The following is a 24,835-nucleotide window of genomic DNA, read 5'->3' as shown; positions in this document are numbered from 1 at the left end:
ACATCAAAGGGTCCCAAGTATCAGTGTGAGGCTGTAGGATCCCAGCATCAGTGTGAGGAAGATATACAAAAATAAAGAAAGGTAAAAGTTCAGGGCCAAAAGATCAACAGGATAATTCAAGTTAAAAAAAAAAAAAGCAGGCAAGAAGCAAGCCAAGCTAAGGCCAGGTAGTCGTAAGTGAGAGTAAGACCCCATGTGTGTAATTATTGGGGAGCGGGTGGCCGACCTCTGAGACAGCAAAGAGTAGAGAAACAAAAAAGGGAAAAGAAAAGAAAAAAAAAAGGAACACAGCTCCTTTAAGATTTTCTGCCTTAAGGCAAGCCCTTGGGCAGCTAGTACATTAAGTTAAAAAAAAAAGCTAAGTAAAAAGCTGCCCGCCACAGCACAAAGCACTGACGTTCTAGAGCTCTCAGAAGGTTGAATGCAGTTCTCAGTCAGCAACCTCTGACTGGGCTGCAAGCTTTAGGTTTGGTTTTCACCAACCTAGAAGCCGGTAGAGCCAGCCGAAAGAGCCAGGTGGAGGACCCAGCTGTAGCAGTTTGAAGCTTTTTTTTTAATCTGGTCAAAACTGTCTAAGAGCTGCAGTAAAGACAGAGCCAGATAGAAAAAAACCTCTAAACAGGGTTCAGTGTGTTTACCAATGTGCATATAGTCATAGAAAAAAATAGTTTAAAAGTAATAAAGTATTTAAAGAGAGAAGTAAAATAATATATAAAAAATAAGAAGCCACACAGAGATGGGAAATACACAGGGATTTTGGATCCTGTATTGAATTTTTTGATTGTTGATAGCAAGTGACAGCTGCTAAGAGACATGGGATTGAAAGGGCCACTGAAATAAACTAGTCTAGATATTTTAAGAGTGCCTAAACTGTAAAATGGAAGTCAAGAAATGTACTTGTCAATGGAAGTCAAAAATGCCTTGGAGAAGAGGTTTTGCTTTTGCTTCCTCCACAGGATTCATTCCAAGTTAATATGGATCTGGTTTGATCAAGGGAGGCCTCCCTGAAAGGTGATATCTATCAATCAAGGTTATAGCTGGTCTTCCCAGGACTTGGTCATTATCTAAAATTATTCTCAGGGACCCCTAAAAAGATGTCTTTGCCCACAGACAATAGGAAGCAGTCTGAGAACATGACTCTCACAATCCCAAGAGATGGGGTTGGTGGTCTTTGGTTCTTTGGTGGGTTATGGATGTTTGTTATCATTTAGGGGAATATGGTCTATTGATACAAATTTAAAATTACTTTTGTTATACTGTACGTATGTTTCTACTCTTGTTTACAGTTTTGTACTTATACACTTCATTTAAAAATGTAGGGTAAATTATAAACTATTTAGGATAATCAAGAAATACAGGTTAGTAGTTAGTCATTTATAACAATCAAATATATGGATATGTTAGGTATGTTTTCAAGATCACATAGATATATATTTAGATAGATAGATGATTTTCAAAGACCCATGGAATATGACATTAAAAATGCTTTGTTAACATAGGGATTTTCATGACAATGAGACACATCTGCTCTTGGTAGCACTGATTTACTTCAGAGATGATGGACATCAAAGAAACTCCTTATGGGGTTTGTGTTCAATGTGGCAAGGCAACCATTTGAGCAAGAAACTGCTCCGCCTTGACTTCTGACAGAATACTATATAATACTATATAAATTGGACATGTAGGACCCACAGAAAGAGACTGCCAAAACAAGGTGGGATAATCCTTTAGGGTTCCTGCTTCACAGAAGAGTCTGTTGGATATTCTGCAGGAAAGATACTGTTGAATTTTGCCAATACAAGGTGGGCAGTATGCTAGATATTTTAGGCCTGTGGGCTGAAGATGAATGCTACAATGTTGCAGAGGAACTTTGGATGACTGTCCAGGAAGCAAGATATCTTTGTTGTTAGGTAATATTATATCCTTCTGGGTCTTTGATGGAGTTGAAAACTAGATAGTTATAGTTACAGTTTTCCTTAATTATGATAGAAAGTAAATTAGGCACAAAACTTTGGAGTCACTAAAATGGGATGGATGGTGGAGTCTTTTCTCTGAATTCATTAAATACAAATGGACTGATTATTGTAAATGTAATTCTTACTTGATAACTGTTTTTGTTTTATATAGTTTTACTATATTAAAGTTAAAACTTTACATTTTTATTTAGACAAAAGGGAAAAATGTTGTAGAATATTAGTTAAAGATGTTTTACATTTGTTTATGCTGTGGAACGTTTGTTTAATTATGCAAAGATGTGTTGTATTCTTTTATGTTACATTTGATTTAACTCTGTGAAACTGTGTTACTTTTCCTGTCTAAAACACCCGATGGTCTAATAAAGAACTGAATGACCAATAGCAAGGCAGGAGAAAGAATAGGCGGGTCTGGAAGGCAAGAGAATAAATCTGGGAGGAGAAGATCAAGGAACGAGAAAAGAAGGGGCCAGACACCCAGCTACACAGTATGACAAGGAATAAGAAAGAAAGAAAAGATATACAGAAATAGAGAAAGGTAAAAGTTCAGAGGCAAAAGGTAGATGGGATAGTTTAAATTAAGAAAAGCTGGCAAGAAACAATTTAAGCTAAGGCTGGGCATTTATAAGTAATAGTAAGTCTCCATGTGTATTTATTTGGAAGCTGGGTGATGGGCCCCCAAAAGAATAAAGAGTAAAAACAACCAACAATAATTTATATATTTTATCATGGAAAGTAAATTATTTGTAGTTAGGGATGGTGATACTTAGTTTTAACTGTCAACTTGATGCAGTATAGAGTTACCCAGGAAGAGAATCTCAATGAGGGACTTTCTAGATCAGATTAACCTGTGGGCAAGTCTAGCTCAGGTTAGTTTATGGACATGTCTGTGGAGGACTGTCTAGGTCAGGTTAGCTCATGGGCAAGTCAGTGGAGGACTGTCTAGATCAGGTTAGCTCATGGGCAAGTCAGTGGAGGACTGTCTTAACTATTAACTACTGGAAAGACGTAGCCTGAAAACGGGGAACATGACTTTTTGGGCTTAGGTCGTGAACTGTATGAGAGGAGAGAATGTGAGCAGGGGGCACACTCAGGCATGTATTCATTACTCTCCGCTCTTGGCTGCGGAAGTGACCAGCTACTTCAAGTTGTTCCTCTGTGGCTCCCTGCAGTGATGGACTGTGGCCTGGAATTGTGATCCAAGGAAACTACCTTCTCCCTTAAAGTTGCCTCTGTTGGGATATATATCTTAATCAAAGCAACAGAATAAAAACTGGAACAAGAACCCGGTCATAATTATCTCTTTATTTCTACTAGTCAAGATAATTTTACCAGTAAGTAATAGCCGAGACAGGAAAGTCCCCATTACCCATATATGACCTTATTAAACTGGGAGAATTTAGTCATTCATCCAGTGTTAGCCACCCAAACTACAAAATGATGGAAGGTGTTAGATGAAAGGGTTTGAAGTTTCTTTGTGACATTTGATAAATATGAAAGATAATATGAAACCTAAGTTTTAAAACCCAGGCATTGGCTGTTCTTATTCCTGATTTAATATGACTTTCCCAAATGACCCCATAAACCACAACATATAAAAAAGGATGCATAAAAATAATATGTTGGAAGAGATACAATCACATACGAATGCATTTGGGAAAACATTTTAACCGTGACAAATGTGACAGTGTTGACTAAAAACTCTACCAGCAGAATCAAACCAAAGAAGAAAGGAAAAAGTGAAGACACTTTCAAGACGTTAAGCTCAAGAGAAACAGGATCAGGGGCCGGGAGAGAAATGCTAAACATACCAACACTGGTGTCAAATTCAGAGCTCACATTAAAAAGACAAAACAAAGCTCCCTGGAAGAGGGTGGGCATTGTTTTGGTTGAAGTGCCTAAAGCATCTGTATTCATTACCATATGTCAGCAGAAATAAAACAGGCTTTTGTCAAGGAAGAAGACGCAAACATCCATAATTCTCATGAATGATCTTCCCACGAAAGTGAAAAGAGACAATGCTTATGAGAAAGCCTTGCTATGTAATAGAAATCTCCATTATAGCCAGGAAAGTCACTGCTAATTTCCATTAGGAACCATATTCCCCCCCAAAGAGACTTTCTCTGTCTTTACTTTTAAAATGTTTGTTTATATGTGGTGTATGCTTGTGGTGGCTCATGGTAGGGGACCAAAGGTCAACTCTTTCTCTATTTTTTATTTTTGAGATTATAATATAATCACAACATTCCTCCCTCCAAACCCTTCTGCATACTGCTCCCTTGCTCCCTTTCAAATGTATGGCCTCTTTTTTCATTCCTTGTTATTGCATGCATGTATGTGTAAATACACACATATGTATTCCTAACTATAGCCTGCTCAATCCGTATAATGTCATGCATATGTATGCTTTCAGGACCGATTATGGAGCATGGGATAAGCAGGTGGTGTGCTCTTCCCCGGGGAACTGCTCTCAGCACTCCTTCTTTGCAGTTCTTCATGGAGGGTTGAGGCCTTGCGGGCGGGCTTTCCCCGACTACTTTGACATGTCTGTTGATGTTGTCCTTGTTCAGCTCGTGTTAGCGCAGTCATGTTGGTGAGACTTTATGTGTGTAGCTTCTCACATTACTAGGAGACACAACCTCACAGCAAACTCTTGTCTGGCTCTTACAATCTTTCTGCTTCTTCCACTGATGTTCCCTGAGCCTCAGGTATGAAGTCCTTTACTTTTCAAGGTAAGTTCTTGCTGAACTTGGGGGTATCCTTCCAGCTAGACTGGCTGGCTGGGAAGTTCCCAAGAGCCTCTCGGCTTCCCCAGCCTCCTTGACACTTAGATTTCAGACACATGCCACCTAGCCAGGCTTTTCTGAGAGCTGGGATCCAACTCAGGTTCTAATGCTTGCAAAGAAAATGTTTCACCCACTAAACCATCTTCCCAGCCCCTCTAAACAAAAGAGAGAATTTCTCTGTTATTTCTGGAGGGTGCTAAATAAAACAGGTACTCATTTGGGGGAACTAATACTTCGTGATTTTTATTCCTAGGCAGTATAAATATAATACTATGGCAAATATGAGCTTTCAATTATAATAGTCTAATAGGCAACACAGATGTTTTCCCTGAATTTTATTATGTTCATAAAAGTATCACAACATAAGCAACAGCAATATTGCAAAATAATAGTTTGCCGTGGCCAATAGCTAGCGGTAGCCTAATGAAAATGAAAGCTTCACGTGAGAAGAGGCAGTGTCCCCCATACAGAGCGCCAACCCCAAAGGAGATGTGAAACCATTTCATTAAATTTTCTGTTTTTAAGTACGTGATTTTATAGGCAGTATTTATTTATTGATCAAGCGGGGCTATAATTAGATGAATTAAATGGTTACTCACCTAGTAAATCCGAGGCTCTCAAATTTTCTTTTAGAAATACAACGGAAATTATGGCACTACCTGCAAAGAAAATGGCCATTAGTAGTAGTTCCAGTATATATAAAAAAGTATTATTCAGTGCAATATGAAAGAAATTGAGCATTTAATGTTTTTGTTTCACCGTTGGCAGTTGTGGCTGTAAATTCCATGATGGGAGAAGACACACAGGGCTGAGCAAGAGCAACGAGAGCGCCTGCTTCCAGGCTGGCTTCCTTCGTAAGTTTACTGAGTGAATGTGTGGGTAGGAAAGCAGAGCTGGAAGAAAGAAGGGAGGACGGAGGAGAGAAGCAAAGGGAAAAGGATGAAATAGAAGACAGGAAGAGCTAGAAAGGCAGGAGAAGCCAGGAGGAAACTAAAGGAAGCAGCGAATGACTAAAATTTACATATTTATAGCATATCCCACACTGAAGCCATCAGCTCCCGCATCCCTCCAAAGCTCCCTGTCCAGGGCTCCTCTCTTCTTCAGACAGCACAGCCCGCAGGCTGCTGGACCCAAGTTTGCACCGCATCTGTCATCAACACCCTGGTCACTGCTTGTGCTTGTGCCTCTGTTTAATAGCACAGTAGAAATCTGTCTTGACATCCCACTCTTCCCTCTCTCCACACTGCCAGGGGACCTTTCGAAAATGCCACGCTCACAGAAATCTGCAGCTTTAGCTCTCTAATGGCTTCACAGGGCAAAGACCCGAACTGCTGGCCGTGGCCTTCAAGGACACACATTTGCCCTCCATTCCCCTTCTGTTTTGTGTCTGTCCTTTCTAAAACACACGATTATAATTCCCAGGCCCACCGTGTGCTTTTGTGCCATGGATACAACTACCCAATCTGTGGTCAAATCTAGATTCAGGATGCTGGCCAGATCCAGACTGAGCTGGACATCTACCCTGGGATAGTTTGCATGTAGATTTCCATTGGTCTATCCTGGGATAGCTGGACATCTACCCCGGGATAGTTTGCATGTGGTTTTTCATTGGTCTATCCTGGGATAGCTGGACATCTACCCCAGGATAGTTTGTGTGTGGTTTTTCATTGGTCTATCCTGGGATACTTTGTGTGTGGTTTTTCATTGATCTATCCTGGGATAGTTTGTGTGTGGTTTTTCATTGGTCTATCCTGGGATAGCTGGACATCTACCCCGGGATAGTTTGCGTGTGGTTTTTCATTGGTCTATCCTGGGATAGCTGGACATCTACCCTGGGATAGTTTGCGTGTGGTTTTTCATTGGTCTATCCTGGGATAGCTGGACATCTACCCTGGGATAGTTTGCGTGTGGTTTTTCATTGGTCTATCCTGGGATAGCTGGACATCTACCCCGGGATAGTTTGCGTGTGGTTTTTCATTGACCTGAGACTTATTGCCATCACCCTTTTACTCTGCCTGTGTCTTTACTCTTCCGAGAAAGGCTCATACTGCTGGACTCTCAAAGCTGAGCCAGGGCCTGCTGCTATGGCCTCTGGTCAAGAAGGCAGTTAGACTTCTGAGCTGTTCCTTTTGTAGATTTGTTCCTTAATAAACTGGAAAACTCCAAATTGCAATCACAAAAACGATATACAGTGTAATCTGGATTTTAAAGTTTTATTTGAAAATTTAGCCGAATTTTTAAAATTAAAAACAGAGGAAAGAATGCTTTTATAAAAACAAAAACACTGTAATGCCCATGGCCCTACCACTGTCGGGTTTATGGTAATACCCATGGTGCCTGTTGCCATGGAAGGCCATACGGATGCCTGGGGTCTGGGCCACCACCTCGGCCCGTATCCTAGGGCCACCCTGCAGTTGTGATAATGCTGACCTCAGTGGCCTGTGCAGCCACCAGGGGCTATGGTGACATTTAGGCCTGGACTGCTTCTGAGGACTGTGTCTTGGTGAATGGTCCTACTGAAGCCGGGGTCTGTGTTAATGGCCATGTCCCATGTTGCCACCAAAGGTTACAAGGATGCCTAAGTTCTCTAGCCATGTTGGGATCCAAGGGACATGCCACCGCTGGGGTCATGATGTCATCAGTGCCAGAGCTGCTGCTGAGTGCCATAGCTGGGTCTGTGGCCTACTGTAGCCAGGGTCTGTGCTGATATTCATAGAAGGGTCTGTTGCCATAGAAAGCCGAGTGGCCACCTGGGGCCATGTTGGTGTTCTAGGACCACCCTGCAAGCAAGGCAATGCTGATCTGAGTAGCCTGCCACCTGGGACCATGGTGACATCCGCAAAGGGAAACCCGAAAAGAAATGATAAAAGTAAAACAAAACAAAACCCCCCAAAAATTGCAGGCCTACATCCAGGGCTTTGAGTTCGCTCACCCAACATCTACCCCATCTATGACCTGCTGGAGCACGTGACGCGACTGATCCTGTGGAACCATATCTGCAGGATCTCCAGAAGTTTTGGTGAGGGTCAGAATTGATGGCGATTGTTCAGAGGCCGCGAACCTGACCAACATGTTACACAATGGGCGTTTGCAAGCGAAGCAGTTTGAACAGAACACTCCACTGCACGGCACACTGCAGTTCCCAGTGCCACTAAGATGAACGAGGAGGTAATAAACAGGCAGGAAAGACGGAAGAAGGAAGAGGATTTTTAATTATTATTGTTTGCTTGTTTTTTAGTTGATATTCTTGTTTGTCTTTTTTATTTTACTTTTATTATTTCTTTGTGGGTTTCGCTTTGTGGGAAACACTGTAGGGGTGAGGCGCAGATGTGGAAGTACTGGGGGATGGGTGGGATTGGGGTGCACGATGTGAAATTCCCTAAGAATCAATAAAAATTGTTTCAAAAAAAGTACTATTATTTAGAGAAAAGTGAAGTTGATGTGTCAATGTTTTTAACCCTCTCACTTGAGAACAAACTGTAGAACACTGTTTTCTCAGCTACTAGGGAAGCAGCAGTTTGCTATGTCACTAAAAATTCTTCATAGAGATAATTTTAATGTCTGTATAATGACCCATTGTGTGGATGTCACAGTCACATTTTGAATATGATTATGCCTGGTGTTCTGGTGACTTGTTTAAAGCAAAACCACCATGTTTTCTCTTTAAATAAGCTGAGATGCTCATAAGCTGCCCATCCTGATGCTCACTCGAGTTGATCTTCGCTCTTGCATGTATATGAATTTCTATCCTAAGATAGAAATAATTCTAGGAAACCACCAGCATCCTGTGTTCGGAGCCTTAGAAAGGCGTGAGGACCAACGCCTTTACAAGCTGCATCCATTCACTGGCTTCTTACAAACCTGGGCAAAGAATGTCTCTATCTGGAAAGAGATAAATTAACAATGAAAAACAAGCACCATGTGACCGCACTAAAATATAGTGGTGCGTCCCATGTGACAATTCTGGAGATGGCTATTTCACAGCCAGGAGTTGCATTTAGGTGGGAAACTCTGCTTCCACAGAACAATAGGGATAGCTACTTAGTCTAAACTCTGTGAATATGAAACTAAGTTACAAGGAGGCTGGGCCTTTCCTCTCTGATTTAGTCAGCAGAGAAACACTGGTGTTGCAGCTGAGCAATTGTAGACACTGGCACTTCCTCCCCTGCCCAAGGCTCTTTCTTAAACGCTGCTTCCCTGGAGGTCAGAAAGGACAGATTCCCTTTTCCTTTGTTGCTAAACCACAGCTTCATAAATAATCTAACTTTCATAGGGAAGTGGCATGTGGGAGATAATTTTATTGCTTCTAGCCAAAAGGATATGACTGTAATAAAAACTTAGAATATGTGGCATGCATTGAGCTGTATCAACTGCCACAGAACGGTTATGCTTTATGAAACCAATGTGCTCTTTTTCCTCACTAAAGGAATTTAGATTTGAATGCACTTCTATACTTATCCACTTACCTGTTTTAAGGAAACATGAAATTTTTCTAGAAAGTGTGTGTGTGTGTGTGTGTGTGTGTGTGTGTGGTGTTACTCTTGTCTGTGCACATAGAGACCACAGAGGCTGATGTTGGGTTCTTTCCGCTATCATTTTCCACCATGTTAAAAAAATATTCATTTTATTTTAAATTACGTGTGTGTGTGTGTGTGTGTGCACATGAGGGCAGATGCCAGCAGAGAGCACTGGTGTCAGCTCACTTGAAGCCGTCCAGAGTCACAGGCAGCTGTGAGCTGCCTGATGTAGGTGGTGGAAAACCAGCTCAGGGCTGTGCAAAAGCGGTGTATGCTCTGAACTACTGAGCCATTTCTCAAGCCCTCTGCCATAGTTGCTGAGACAGACTCTCTAACTCTTTCAGCTAGACTAGCTGTCGGGGAGCCCCTGGGATCCGTCCCCTCGCCTCACCCCTCATGCAGGGGTTCTGGATGTGCAGCCTATACCCGCACGTTGTTTTAGTGGGTGCTCGTGATCGGAACCATCTCCCCAGCCCCTCTGCTAGGTTTTTACATAGGATAGGACATCTATTTAGAAAAGTAATAAAAATAACGTGCTACCATGATAAATTTATTTTTAACTCATGTGTATGCAGCTATGGGTGAAATATGAGCTGTACCGAGCAAACCAACAGTATCTGAACAACAGCTAATGGCATGCCTTCCTAGTAGAGTAGTGAATTTTTAAAATGAGCAAAAATAGATCAAAGTACTCCCATACATCCTTGCAACCAGAGACCTGCCCAGCTCAACCTATAACCATTGCCTAATAAACCAGAGCAGGGCTGATCACGATATATTTATTCCCACTGTATAATTTAACATTCAAAATTTGGAAGGGTATTTAAATATCAATAATCTTAAAAAGCATCTAAACAGCACAGCTGCATGTCTGCACCAGGGGTAATTAAAACCACAGCCTGGGGCTTTCCTTCAGCAAGTTTATTCTGGGGTGGAGGCACACTAGGCCAGAAGCTCTGGGCTGTCCAAGACACAGAGAATACTCATTGAGGTTGCTGTTTAATTGCTAGGTACCTTTACGGTGTGTGTGTGTGTGTGTGTGTGTGTGTGTAAGGAAAGCCAGGAGGAGACTATATGCTTTCTAGGAACTCAGCAGTGTCAGAGAGTTAACAACGCCCCACCATTCAGACAGGTGTTTTTCCCAGGCAGAGTTCACAGTTTAAATAAATCCAATGAACTGCTGTTCTTGGCCAGTAGGAAATGTTTGCAGAATCTGACACCTCTTTCCCCCAAGCTGATCAGCTACTGATAGTGGATGATGCTATTGCAGTTGCTCAGAGGATCGTCTGATCTTGGGGGGCCTGAGCTGAACTGAGCGGTCTTCATTACCCTTAAGGAAATTCTCAGTTAGGAAGTTGGAGCGAGGCTGCTTCGTGAAGATCTGTAAAGACAACTGGAATTGGCCAGAATGACTTTCAAAATGTCACTGAAGGTGAAAACTAGAAGTCCCCTTGGGGAACTCTGGGCTGGGGCTGCAGAGGGTAGCAGGGTGCTGTGCCAAGGAGGGAGGGTGGGACAAGCTTGGAGCAGCACCCAAGCCAGCACGACCTCTCATTTCTCAGGCTGCTGAGACGAAGCACGTGGTTGCCAGGGGCCCACTCTGCACATGCAATTGCCCAGGGCTTTAAGAGCACGTGGATGAAGCCAGGCCTTTTGCGAGTTTTAAAGGTGGCTCCACAGATATGAGCCGAGAGACAGGGATCTGTTTCCTGTGATAACTGGGGTCTGTGGGTGAAGGCAGGACGGAGAGTACAGGAGCAGATATCTGCACACACCATCCTTTCCTTATACCAGACAGTTCAGGAGCACTCACCGGAGGAAAAGACACTCAACCGTGTAGCAGTAAATGGATGGCCACAAATACAGACATCCACAAAGCACAAGGCAAAGTCCAGCTTCAGCAGTGAGAACAGAGGCGAGGCCATGAGACACTGCTGACCAGAAGCAGTGGATTCGTTACCCTGCTGCGTAGTGGCTGCTGTTGGGGATAGATGGCACGTGTTTGGAGGGTGATCTCATGATTATCTCCTGAACACTGAACTGCTCACATTCTTTGATCTGTATCTGGGAATCTGTCTTAAGGTAGCAATTAAAAAAAACGGAGAGAGTCAAACCTATCATTACAAAATTACTATCCCATCATAGAAAACTAGAATAGTCTAAGTATCACAGTCAGTAAAAATTATGTTGGAAAATTATAATGATGGGAGGCAGAGGCAGGCAGATCTCTGTGAGTTCGAGACCAGCCTGGTCTACAAGAGCTAGTTCCAGGACAGGCTCCAAAACTACAGAAAAACCGTGTCTCAAAAAACCAAAAAAAAAAAGTATTCATATTGTAATATTTTAAAAATAGAAAATTGTTCTTTACATGATTATGATGTAAAATATGCAGTCAACAATGTTGATTATTCTTCTTGGTAAAGATATATTTTTAATAATTTAAATTATGTAAACATGTACATGTGTATGCATGTGTCTGTGAGTGGGTATGTGCACATGGATAAAGGTGCCCCTGGATACAGAGGTATTGGATTCCCCTGGAGCTGGAATTACAGGTAACGGTTGTGACTTGCCCAGTGTGGGTTTTGGAAACCTGGGTCCTCTGCGAGAGGACCTGAGCCATTTCTCCAGCCCAGCGGCATCTATGCTATGGAGAATTCTGCATGGAACAGTTACTCCCGGGAGACAGGCATTGCTATACTTTATAAATGAAGAAGCATGGAGCGAAAGAGGGTAAGCTCACTGCCCAGTGTCACAGGGAGACTGTGGAGACAGGCCAGAATCACAATAGTCACTGTGTCTGTTTAAAATCCATCAGAGGTTACACCACAGGCACAATATTCCCATGAGCCAGGAGGAATATACTTTAACACTCTTTTGCATAATGTAGTGATCACAATTAATAATATTAGTGCGTAATTTTAAATGGTTAGATTTTAAATGTTCTTAACAAAATAGATTGGTGAACTGACAGATATGTTAACTATCTGACTTGATCTTTCTACAAAACATCACTTTGTACTTTATACAAAATATACCATTATTGTTCATTAATTAAAAATGTAATTTAATTATAAAAATTAACTTTAAAATGAGAAACTGAACCAAAATATAAACTTTTTAATAGGAGCTATGGTGGGGCAAAATATATATATATATATTTGGTTTTTCGAGACAGGATTTCTCTATAGCTTTGGTGCCTGTCCGGAACTAGTTCTTGTAGACCAGGCTGGCCTCAACCTCCCAGAGATCCACCTGCCTCTGCCTCCCGAGTGCTGGGATTAAAGGTGTGCACTACCACCGCCCGGCCCTGGGGCAAAAATCTTGATCAAGGGTATTGTCCATAAGGAGGAAAGACATAAAAACTTCTAATAATCAAAATTGCATATCCAAGGGCAGTTTATATATTTCCTTAACCTTGAAATTCCAGTGTTCTTTGGTCAGGCGATAATTAACAAATTTAAAATTTGTCTGTGAGTCATTTGTTTTCTTTTGACCATCATGAGTCACTTAGGTTAGCAATCAGAATAGAGATTCATTCTGCCCAAGGTTGACATGAGACAACCGAGATACACGCACGCACGCACACACACACACACACACACACACACACACGCACGCACGCACGCACACACATTCTGATTTACAGTTCTAATAAAAACAGATAAGCGCCAAGCACATTTTTTGTGGCTTCAGCCAGTCTCAGAAGTAGGTTGCACCCTGAACCGCTGCTGGCTTCCCTGTTCTTTCTGATTTATGGAGAAATCAGCCCCTACCTCTGCCCGTGCTTGCTTCTCTGACATCACTCAGCACACAAGGCTCAGCACAAGATGGGCTGTTACTACGGAAGAGTTACTTCCTGTAATGTGGTCAAGAGTTGTGTTCTGAGGTTCATAAAAAGTCAGGAGCGGGAGTGGAGGGAGGAAGAGAGACAGAGGCAGAGAGTGACAGTTATACAATGTCTGACTTGCGTTTATTTCTACAACTAAGCACAAACCTTCATTCACAGCCTCAAAGGCAGAGTCACTTCTTTGTGTTTTTGCAATAATAGATAAATGAGAGGCTGGGGAGATGGCTTAGTGGTTAAGAGCACTTGCTGCTCTTGCAGAGGACCTGGGTGCAGTTCCCAGCTCCCACATGGTGGCTCACAATGTCTGTAACTCCTGTTATGAACTTTGACCTCTCAGCCTCCTGGTTCCTTTGTAGTATACAGACATATATGCAGGCAAACACTCATATACATGAAATAAAAATGAAGACATCTTTTAAAAAAATAAAAAGGAATACATAAAATGATTGTTCCATTTTAAATTTGTAACATTTTTTTTTGTGTTCTTCCTGTTAAACTATTCCCCCGAACAATACCTTTTAATCAAAAGGTTAGCAGTAAGAAACTTCAAAAACTATTCAAATGTGCCGAGGGCTATGCTTTTTTAAAAAATGATTTTGGTCACCTTTACTTACTGTGCTCCATTTTTAACCCTTTAGTTCCAGTTTTATTTTGGTGTTGCCAGGAAAACCAGTACCATGCCACAGCCTATATCCACTGTTTTGAAAAGATAAAGTTAATCTAAGGTTAACACACTCACAAACATGCACACAAGCACACTCTTACACACTTTGGTGAAAGTGTGTAAATAAATCCTAGTACTTATAGGAGCCAATTATGTGATGTCTAAAGGAGAAAAAAACAAGGGCTGTGGTGAGGGGGTGGGGGGCTGTGGTGAGGGGGGTGGAGGGCTGTGGTGAGGGGAGTGGGGGACTGTGGTGAGGGGAGTGGGGGGCTGTGGTGAGGGGAGTGGGGGGCTGTGGTGAGGGGAGTGGGGGGCTGTGGTGAGGGGAGTGGGGGACTGTGGTGAGGGGAGTGGGGGGCTGTGGTGAGGGGGGTGGGGGGCTGTGGTGAGGGGAGTGGGGGGCTGTGGTGAGGGGAGTGGGGGGCTGTGGTGAGGGGGTTGGGGGGCTGTGGTGAGGGTAGTGGGGGGCTGTGGTGAGGGGGGTGGGGGGCTGTGGTGAGGGGAGTGGGGGGCTGTGGTGAGGGGGGTGGGGGGCTGTGGTGAGGGGGGTGGGGGGCTGTGGTGAGGGGAGTGGGGGGCTGTGGTGAGAGGGGTGGGGGGCTGTGGTGAGGGGAGTGGGGGGGCTGTGGTTTTGGGGGTGCTGTGGTGATGATGAGGAGTAGTGGTTATCAGAAACTACATAAGATCCGTGAAAAATTCCAGTAATGATTCAACTTAGTTAACTGCAAGTCTAGTGCTACCAAATTGGACTTATTTTTTTATTTTTGGCTTTTTTTTTTTTTGACAGTTTTTTTTTCTGTGCAACAGCTCTGGCTGTCCTGGAACTTGTTTTGTAGATCAGGCTGGGCTTGAACTCACAGAGTTCCACTTGCTTCTGCCCAGCCTCCAAGTGCCAGGATTAAAGGCACGCACAACCACCAAAAGGCCCAAATTAGGTTTTTAAAGAATAGTTTGTGTGACATGGTCTAATTTTTAGACATAGGGACATCAATTCATGTCCCTTAAAAACACTGATTGACTCCAACCATACAAAGCAGTGGCCAGTTCTAGTAACAGGCACCAGCGTAGGAAATACTGGTGTGTGACCTCTGGCCTAGTCTATGAGTGAGAAAGAATTTCATTAATTTTCATTTCCAGGACATTCAACTTATTGTTTTCACTTCTATGATCTTAGGGAATAGTGTATGTTGATAATATGGGAAGCAGAAGGCAAGAACAGTAAAAAAAAAAAAATTCTTTGTTAAAAATACCTCAAAGTCTGCAACAAAAGAATGTATTTACATGATAATGCTACAAACAGAACCTAGCAAGTAAATGTCTGACTTGTGGTTTCTGGCCACTAAATGGCGGCTTCATTGAATTGATGGAAAACAAACCACCGAACACTTCCCTGTCAGCCACAATCAGGCCTCACTCCTGTGGACACAGTGAGCGTGCTCATGGGCTCGGCCGCTCGAGCCACACCGGGGCTCTCTTCTGTAATCATCACCTCCAGCTGTAGAACTTTTGGGGGAAAAGTACATCGATTGCAATGTGCCCCAGGGAGTTAGGATGGGAGGCTCCGAGCATGCGACGACAATCAGAGAAGGGTTTTCCTGTGCAGAGCAAGGTTGTCCTGTCGTCTACGCTGGTGGGGCTGAACGTGTCAAGAAACTCATTTTGATGAAAATGTTATACTTTATAACAAAGACTAACTAACAATTGCTCAGATGGTGATTTGCATAATTCTAGATGAGGAAATTACCTGGATTAAGAACAGTAATCCTTTCTTTGCTACATTGTTCTTGGCATGCATTAGACCTGAAAAGACTCTAAAAATAAAAAAATAAAAAGGTAAAAATACCATCACTGACAATGTTAATTCTGTATTATAAATTTAATAGCCTATTACTTCATCATGAACAATTTGTCTAGAAATAGTTTGTGGCATTCTCAAAAAATAAAAAGGATGGGTGAAAAGAGGTTTCAAATAAAGCTTTAGATTCAGCAATGCATTTTGAGTGTATGAGCAGACATAAAATTAAAACGTCAGAGCCTTAGTCCACACAGTTTATATAAGCTGGGTTGGGGAGAAATGTACTGAGGAAAAATACAAGCCAGGTGGAAAGGAGATATTTTCTGTATATTTCAAGCACTAGAACCAATATCCATGTGAAATGTTGTCACGGCATCCATGAGGGCTTAGGACTGTGGAGAGCTGATCACACAGGCGCTGAGCTTGTTGCTCCCAAGGACAGAGACTCTGTAGCATCGAGGCTTATACAACACTACATGTCACTTGCTCATTGGTCTGCCTGCGTTTCCTCTCGTTTGTTTCTAATAAAAATCTTGGAGACTGAAGTTCCGGCTTGACTTGACTGCTCTGGAATTTCAAGACCCCAGTAGGGCTTACGTGTTGCACTCTGACCATCCCCAAATGGGCTGCAGACAGTTCCCTGAGGGTTTCTCGACAGAACCAGGGGAACACATGAAACAAAAGAGACTCCCACACAGGTCAAGGGCTTCGATGAGTTATGACAGCCATCTGATCAGGGGAGTCAGAAAGAACACAGGCTCAGGTCTGACTCTCGCTACCCTCTCAGTAGTTTATCAGCTCCCAGCCTTAACCCAAATTAGTTGGGTGATGATTGGTTTTAATTTCTGAGGAAATTATTCTGTGGCCAGTGAGAGCTTGCTGCTACTAAACGTTTGTTCAATAGGAAACTCCGAGTATTTGCTCTCATATAATTCCTTCTGAATTCAATCCATCTCTTCCTTCCGTTCACCTTAGCCATGACTGAGAGTAGTGGTCTGTTTGTGTATCCCACACAGCACTTGACATGGCGGACACTCACTCAGTATCCATTTCTCACCTTTAACAGTGTATCACTGGAAACATCGTCAATATGTACATTGTGAAAAGATCTATCTTCTAGGCTTGAAGTCAGTGTGCTCTAAGCATGGAACTGAAAAGTAGCGTTGGTGCCTCCTACCCACTCCCTCTCTGGAGCCTGGAATCAGTCTCCTTCCGAACTCTGCTGCTTATCCCCCTACAAGAAGTTGACTATACTGAGTGAGGTTCCCTCTGAATCTCCCCAATTCCATATAACCTCAACTTCCGGATTGTGGGTAACTTCCTTATTTTTAACTATCTCTAAATGTTTACATATAGCATAGAACTTAGTTATGGAGGTATAAAGTGGACAACAGTGAAGAGTGAGGCCATATTTTGTAGATGCATGAATGGTCTAACTCATCTTCTGGGATAAGCTCAGGAACTTCCTAGCCTTCACGGGAGTGAATATTCTTGAGTGTCTTGCAGTGAACTGACTAGTCATTGTACAACATGGAAACTGAAATCTTCAGGTGGAGAATATGATGTTCTTACAGAAGACCCGAGCTCTGTTCTTAGAACCCGTTTGGGTGTATCCGTGTGTGCTGGGGGGTATGTCTTCACAGTCACCTGTAACTCCAGTTTCAAGGGTCTGATGTCTATACCTCTGTAGGCACTTGCACTCATAGGCACATATCTGTACCTCTACCCCTTATAAATTAAACCTTAAAATTAATAAATAGGAATTCAATTTTTAAAAGCACGTAGGCCCTTTTCATCAGTATTCAAACCCAGACCAGTTCTGCAGGCTGTGTTGTAGGAGTTTCTTGTGTCAGGCTCTCTTGGATGGTGAGCAATGCGACACACAGTCCCCAGGGTCTCACGTTGGATGGTGAAGCAGACACTTGGGTCATTGTGGGCATGTGGAGTAGTGTTGAAGGGCAAGTGTAGGCCAGGCCATTGTGCACAACTGTGCAGTTGTATACGTTGCTCAGCACACTGAGACTCCAGATGTATTTCTCAGGATGGCCATGAAAATTCACAGATCGGCAGAAATAAAATATCACACGAAGGGGTCATCTTTTTCTAATTCACAAAATTCCATCGTGCAAATGGGAAGTGGCTTTGTGTGGAATGTGAAGATTGCTTAACTCAGTCTAGGAGACAGGAAAGGCCTCCCGAGGATGAAGGGCTACCCAGACTGAAAGGATTGGCATGTCAAAAACCATTAAAATTCCACAGTATATCTCTTCTCTTCTCTTCTCTTCTCTTCTCTTCTCTTCTCTTCTCTTCTCTTCTCTTCTCTTCTCTTCTCTTCTCTTCTCTTCTCCTCTCCTCTCCTCTCCTCTCCTCTTCTTTTCTCTTCTCTTCTTCCTCCCTCTCTTCCTTCCTTCCTTCCTCCCTCCCTCCTTCCCTCCCTCCCTTCTTATTCCTTCCCTCCCTTAGGTGTCATATTTTAGGCACCTCCCACCTTTTCTTTATGAGTCAGGGTTCCTCACCAGCCTGGAAGTCACCAAATAGGCTAGGCTGGCCAGCTGGCCCCAGGGATCAACCTGTCTCTTCCTCCAGACATTACAAAGGCACCGCCCTGCTAAGCAAGCTTGCCTTCCTGTCTCTCTCCTTCCTTTCTAAATGGGGCTCAGGATATTGAGCTCATCTCCTGATTGAGCTATTATACCAGCTACTATCTAGCATGTCTTTTTAATGGATTTCTGGTAAGCAATAGCTTGTAAAAAATACATGGTCCAGTCATAGTTGGAGATGAAGATGAGTGTGTCCTTCAGCCCGAGTTAACGTACAGGAAGCAGAACTGCTCATGAGAGAGCAGGAGGGGGTAGACCACACACTTAGAAGGCAATGTCTTCTTCACGCTGATAAATTCCCTTCCTCCCTCCCTCTTTTCTTCCCACCATGACCTTTTGCTTTGCTTTTTTGTTTTTTAAAAATACATTTTTACTTTATGAGTTGAGGATTTCTTACAATATAGTGAGATTATATTTATTTACTCCCCATGCCATTCCAGACCCACCCCACCTCCTCACCGCCCCTCACAGCTTTGTGTCCTCTTTTCTTTCTAAATAGTCCATCAGGTCCGGTCTGTGCTGCCCATATACTACCCCAGAGAAGATCGTGGACCAACCAGAGGCCACATTCTTAAAGTAAACGGACTCCTCCTTCAGCTATCAGCAGTGCCTCAGTTAGGGGTGGGAGCTATGAGCCCCCCTCCCTACCCTCCCTGCCACACTGGAGTGTTGACTGGCTTGATCTTGGGAAGGCAGCCGCAGCTGCTGTGACTTCACCAGTGGACGGTGCTATCATGTCTGAAACATGCCATTTTACACGGGTTTACTCTGGTTCTCCCTAACAGTTGGTTCTTAACATCCTTCTGCTCCTTCTTCCAAGATGGTTCCCGAGTCTTGGGAAGGGGTGGCTTTTAAAGACAGGCTCTTCGTGTGTAGTCATGACTGGCCTGGTTCTTACTACATGGCTCAGGCTGGCCTTGAGCTAGTGGCAGTCCTCCTGCCTCAGCCTCCTGGGTCATGTATTAGAGGTGTGTACTGCCACACAGGGCCCTGTACCTGTTTTATAAACTGTGCTTTGCCTTGGTTTATTTGGAAATGTTCATAAGGACAATGTGGAGGAGTTGGAGAGCAATTGCTGCTTCATGGATGAACGATTCTACTTTCCGCTCCATGCAAATTAACCACTGCCTGGATAAGAACAAAGCAAAGCCTTCCCAAATTGGCTCATCCATTTTAGAGCAAGGAACATGCTCCATTATAAAGAATCTGTACTTTGTCTCTGTGTAACAATAATGATCATTATGTGCACAGTGACAATAGCCAGGGCTGCATGTCAAATAGTCTGCACCGTTGAGCTTACGCGGGTCTTCACAGTCACCCCTGAAACAGCAACTATTTTTACCGCCATTTACAGATTAGTGATCTGAGCCATAAAAATGGTTTAAACTGCGTGCACGAGGATGCAGTGCTGGGCAGAGCTGGCCAGGGGCAGGCGTGGTATCCGACCAGGCAGTGTGACCCAGAGCTGTTCTCATGACCGTCCTACTGGCTGGTGTCCTGGAACACTAGTCAGCCTAGCTCTGAGGAAATTAGAAGCCCATGAGCTTCTTAAGAGAAACACAAAACAAATCACCATCTAGAATTAATTACACTACAGCACAGCCACATTTTCAGTCAGAAAAGCTTTAGGCACCACTGTCTATGGAGAGTGAAAATGATACAAAGAATCTGATGCCCATTGCTGGAGCTACAGAGCCCACCAGAGCTCCGGGCTCTTCCCACTGCTAATCTCTGCCGCTTAGCAGAAGGCTTGGGGGTGTTCTGCAGAAACTATTATATCTAAGGTTCTCCTCATAAAAGTGCCTCTGGCCACTGGGTTCTGGAGAGTGTTCACTGGTCTTCCTCTGAAGATATATAATTGCTCAAGCCCCATGGAACATTCTACCCCCAAACTCAGATACCTCTAGGATTATGGACTTCTTTATAAAACTTTCTATATGTGTATATATTTATATAAGTGTGGCAGCCAGAGGACAGCCTGTAGGAGTCAGTTCTTGCCTTCCAGGGATGTGGTGATGTGGTTCTAAATGCACCAAATGTCAATCTCTCTCTCTCTCTCTCTCTCTCTCTCTCTCTCTCTCTCTCACACACACACACACACACACACACACACACACACACATACACTTAAAAGCAAGAGACAGAAGAAAAATAGTAAAATATGTAATATCCATGCAAAATTATTGCATATGTTATATTTTTTTCAAATTCAAAGGGGAAGTTTCATTTCTTAAAGTTTCCAATGAGAGGAGGTAAGAAGACACCAACAGAGAGAAGTGTAGAGCAACTTCTTGCCTGTCTACAGACACAGCCATTTGTTTTCAGAATCGTTTCCCTCCTGCACTGCACAGGAAGGCTTTAGCATCCTGGGCCCCACCATCCACACACTTCCCTGCAGTCCAGAGAGCTGTGGAACAATGTTTATGAGCGTGCATTGCTGTGCAGGAGGAGATGATTTGTATCTGAGGCTGTAAGCTCACTTGTTGTGGTGGTGGTGGAGGTTGTGTATGTGTGTGGTGTGTATGTGTTTCCCTTATTTCATTTGCTGATTTCACATGATTTATTCATTGTGTATGAACTCATTTCTTTGGATAGTGTTTTTCTAAACATATTTTTTGGGGAATTCCTAAAGAATTCATATCACCCTCTCCATCCCCACTTATTTCCCAGTGCCTCCACCTTTAGGGGTTCCCTCCCAAAGGAAAACAAAACGAACAAAACCCTCACTTCACCCCTCTGTTTTCCCCACCTCTCCATCACATGCTCATTTGTCATAGTGGCCTTGGGAGCTGCGGTGTGTAACACAGTGGACCCTTTTGTCCAAAGAGCTTTACTTGCAAATGTTCATTGCACTGAGTTGTTGGTCTGGTTCAGGGCCTCTGGCTTCTGATACACCATCAATACTGGACCCTCACTGAAACTCCCCTCAGATAATCTGCTATTGCTCTGAGTCATGGCGATCCTGTGGCTGGGGTTCCACAGGACCAGTCTTCCCATGTGCCCCACAGACCATAGATGGATAGATGTTGGGGTGAGCCAACTCAAAGCCCTTGGGTATGGGCCCTCAGTGGTAGCTGAGCTGGGACCACCCCCCTCAGTGATGGGCAGAGCCAGCTCTCCTGTGCCAAGTCAACAGGGTCCACAGTGAGGGGAGGGGATAGCTATCCCGAATGCAGGGCCAGCTCTCCAGTGCCTAGGCCACTGGGCTAGCTCTCCTGAGTGGGGCAGGACCAGTTCTTCCAGGGCCAGCGAGGAGCAAGGAGCAGAGCAAGTTCAGCTTAGCCCTCTGACTTCACCATGCATGTTCCTCATGGGCCCCAGTGGTAACATAAGCCATGGATATCAACCCAGACCTCAGTTGAAAGCAGACCACGAACCCAAAGATGGCTCTTAGCAGCAGTCTGGGCCAGGACATCACCATGGCCCTGGGTGGCAGTGCAGGCCACCCACCTACATTAGCCTGTTTCTCATTGCCTTTGCTTCTTCAGTTCTGCCTCTTTCCACAGCACACGAACTGTTCTGCTTTTCTTTCTCTCCTTTTCTTCACCAAATATTTGCTCATCATAACGATGCCTGCAAGGTACCCTGTGGGCCTTTGGGTGTTCTTCACCCGCCAGGGCCGATCTGCGTCGGGAGAGCTTGTGGATGTCTGCAGACAGCCCCGATGAGCAGTAGAATCTTTAACTAAGGCTAAGAGCCTACTAAGAACACTTGCCTACATCCGTGCAAAAAGCTCATGTGCTGGCAGAGCGATCCAGGTACAGCGGGAGACTTGGGGAGGGGGACTCGCTAAGCGGCAGGGCAGAAAACGTGAGTTCCTAGTTATTAATAAGAATTTTGGGCAAACGCGATGACAGCACAGTCACAGCTTCGTGAACCGTCTTCGCAGGGCATCACTGCCCGCTTCCGGCAACATGGCAATTCGTATCTTACCGAGTCTCCACTACTATGTTTTCCCAAGAGCTGGGAGAACATGAGGTAAGCAGAGCCAGTACAGTGTAGTATGGTGCACACGGCCCTCTTCTGGGTAGCCACTGACGCTGCCCACACACTTTCCTCGGACATTTCATGGAAAGAGCATAAAGCAGAAACAAGAGCAAAGCCGACAAAATGCACAATCTGAAGAGAACAGAAAGCCAGAAAGCCCCTCTGTCCCACCTTGACAACCCAATAAAAACTCTTAGCTGTTATTTCTCAGATATTGAGGAGGAAAATGTCTAGAACATCTGTGGATGTATTATATACAATAAAATAGAATGCATACCCAACTTACTTTATTGGGATGTTAAAAATGGTAAATGACTGTATACATTTTGTCTCCTCGGGGTAGTATCAGTATGTGGATTTTTTGTATGTGTATGCAGATACGTTGTATGCACGTGTTTGCACACGCATGTGAGTGCCACCCTGTGTGTATGTATGGAGAGGCCTGAGGACAGGGCCGGGCATCTTTCTTTCTCTTGCTGCCCACCGTATTTTTAGTAACAAAGTCCCTCACTGGACCTGGAGCTCATGGTTTGGCCGGTGAATCCCTGGGCTCTACCTCTGTCCCACTGCTGTTTTGAGCTTACAGGCAAGCGCCACTTTTCCTGGCTTTTACATGGGTGCTGGGAATCCAGACTCAGCTCTCATGTTTGTGAAGCAGGCATGCAACCTCTCCCATGCAGCCATCTCCCCAGGCCTCAATATGGGGCTTCAACAATTTCAAGAAAATGAAATAAGTATTTCTTCTAAAATATCTATTGTAATACAATCTTAAAAATTTGAAAAGTTAAAGGAGAGGCTTCCAAAATAAAACGGAATTCTGTCTGCACATACATTCTTTCAGTTTAAGCTGTACTTCCCTGAGAGATCACATCACATTCTGGAGAAATATTAAACTTGGGCTATATGACCACATGATGCCCTCGATCCAGTCATTCTCAACAACTGTCAAGTCGTTTCTACTTCAATGAAGATTCTGCATTCACAGACGTTTAGAAATATGCTGTTCCCATAGTAGCAGATAAAGAATAAAAAGATTTTTTAAACTAATTTTAAACAAGGCTTGTTATAGAATTTATCCTTGTTAGCAGTGATTTTTGCTCTTTAAAATATGTCCTTTTACTCATCTCTAAATGTACTTAGTTGTGAGTGGGTAATTGTGACATTATTATAAAACTGTACATTCTTATGGTAATGCAAAATAACTCATCATTAATTTTTAATGCCAAAAAGAGACAAAACTATGATTCAGGATCAGACAACAGTGACTCAATTATATGTATTATCAGTTTAGCATAAAAATAAAGTACAGTTGCCTATAAATGTTTTTAGATAATCCATTAGTGATCCAAAACACAGTATAACTTCTAAAATGACTTTTAACTTCTTCAGACTCAGACGTTGAAAACATGGCCTTCCATGTAAATGGACAGCTATAGAATTCATGTTTCCATGTGGCTAGCATGTGGCATGGAAGGGCGTAACAGAGACTACAGCTGCGATCTAAACATACTCAGAAAAGCGGGAATAAGACATTTTTCTGTGTTACATCTTTCACCAACTCTAATTTGTGAACATGTTGATTGTAAAACAGGGGTAAATGGCCTACCTGTGACCGACACACATCCCAATGGCGCAATCAGAGTGATGGGGGCAATGCCGTAGGCTGCAAAATTGCCTGTTTCTCCTACAGCCATCAGCAGGACGCCACTCCACCACAGCGCACTCCTAAAGTACGGCTTCGGGTGCTCCTTCTGGGCCAAATGAAGATGAGAGTATTTCTGGAAGCAAAACAGGATGTAAATAGAAAACATTTCTACCCAACTAAAACTCGCTGTCAATTTTTATTTTGCTTTTTGAGGCAGGTTCTCACTGTGTTTCCCTGATTGGCCTGGTAATCGCTGGTAGAGCAGGCTGGACTCAAACTCTCAGTGATCCCTCTGCCTCCTAAGTGCTAGGACTAAAGGTGTGTACTATCAAGTCCCACTTGCTTGGGAAGTTTAAATCTCTTTTCACATCCAAGTTTTCTAATTTATTTGCTGACTCTTATGGCTTTCTGTTTGTCCCAAGAAGAATCATATTTCTATTGCATTTTGTAGTCTAGGGGTCTTTTGTGTATGCACACTGTTTTTTCCCCCTCACAACTCTGTAAAATGTGTCTCTTCATCACTATCTGAAGATAAGTATGGACATGAGGAGCGTCTTAGAGCACTGGGCTGAGATAGGTTTTTTTTTTTTTTTTTTTTTTTTTTTTAGAATTTAAAGTAGTTCCAGATCCCAAAAGAAACATTAACAAGATAAAAGCAGTGAAGTATTAGGGAGAGTGTATTTAGAAGGGATTCAGATGTATGGGTTGAAGCATCTACCACAATTAATATAGCCAGGCAGGATGCAAGTGCACTTCATAAGCCTGCACAAGGCCATGGGTGTCATCCCCAGCACTGCAAAATGTAGCAAACCTATGAATCCAGAGGAACTCATTAAACATGTTTTCCCTAGATTTTATGATAACTGAACAACAGACTAGTAGACTGGTCCAGATCATCTTAAAAAGTAATTAGAGGTTTAGAAGAAAACACAAAACATTTAAAAGAAAAAAAGCTCATTGTGAATTAGCAGTCCACAGAGTACATGCTGAGGTCAGAGCACAGTTTGGGGATTGGTCC

At 43.3% G+C, this 24,835-nt stretch overlaps 1 protein-coding gene across 1 annotated transcript in view; it reads right to left on the bottom strand.

Moving 5' to 3' along the window:
• Nipal2 (NIPA like domain containing 2) overlaps positions 1–24,835 on the bottom strand; it is an 89,366-nt gene that overhangs the window by 37,782 nt on the left and 26,749 nt on the right. Inside the window, exons 3-4 of the mRNA XM_075961226.1 lie at positions 23,779–23,950; positions 5,359–5,418 (exon numbers count right to left, since the gene is read on the bottom strand). Coding sequence (XP_075817341.1) covers positions 5,359–5,418; positions 23,779–23,950 — 232 coding nt within the window. The remainder of the gene's footprint in view (positions 1–5,358; positions 5,419–23,778; positions 23,951–24,835) is intronic.

The sequence above is a fragment of the Microtus pennsylvanicus genome, chromosome 2, assembly GCF_037038515.1.
Source record: "Microtus pennsylvanicus isolate mMicPen1 chromosome 2, mMicPen1.hap1, whole genome shotgun sequence".
Classification (NCBI taxonomy): Eukaryota; Metazoa; Chordata; class Mammalia; order Rodentia; family Cricetidae; genus Microtus; species Microtus pennsylvanicus.
Note: the sequence above shows the minus strand (reverse complement) of the source record. Positions and strands in the feature narration are given on the sequence as shown.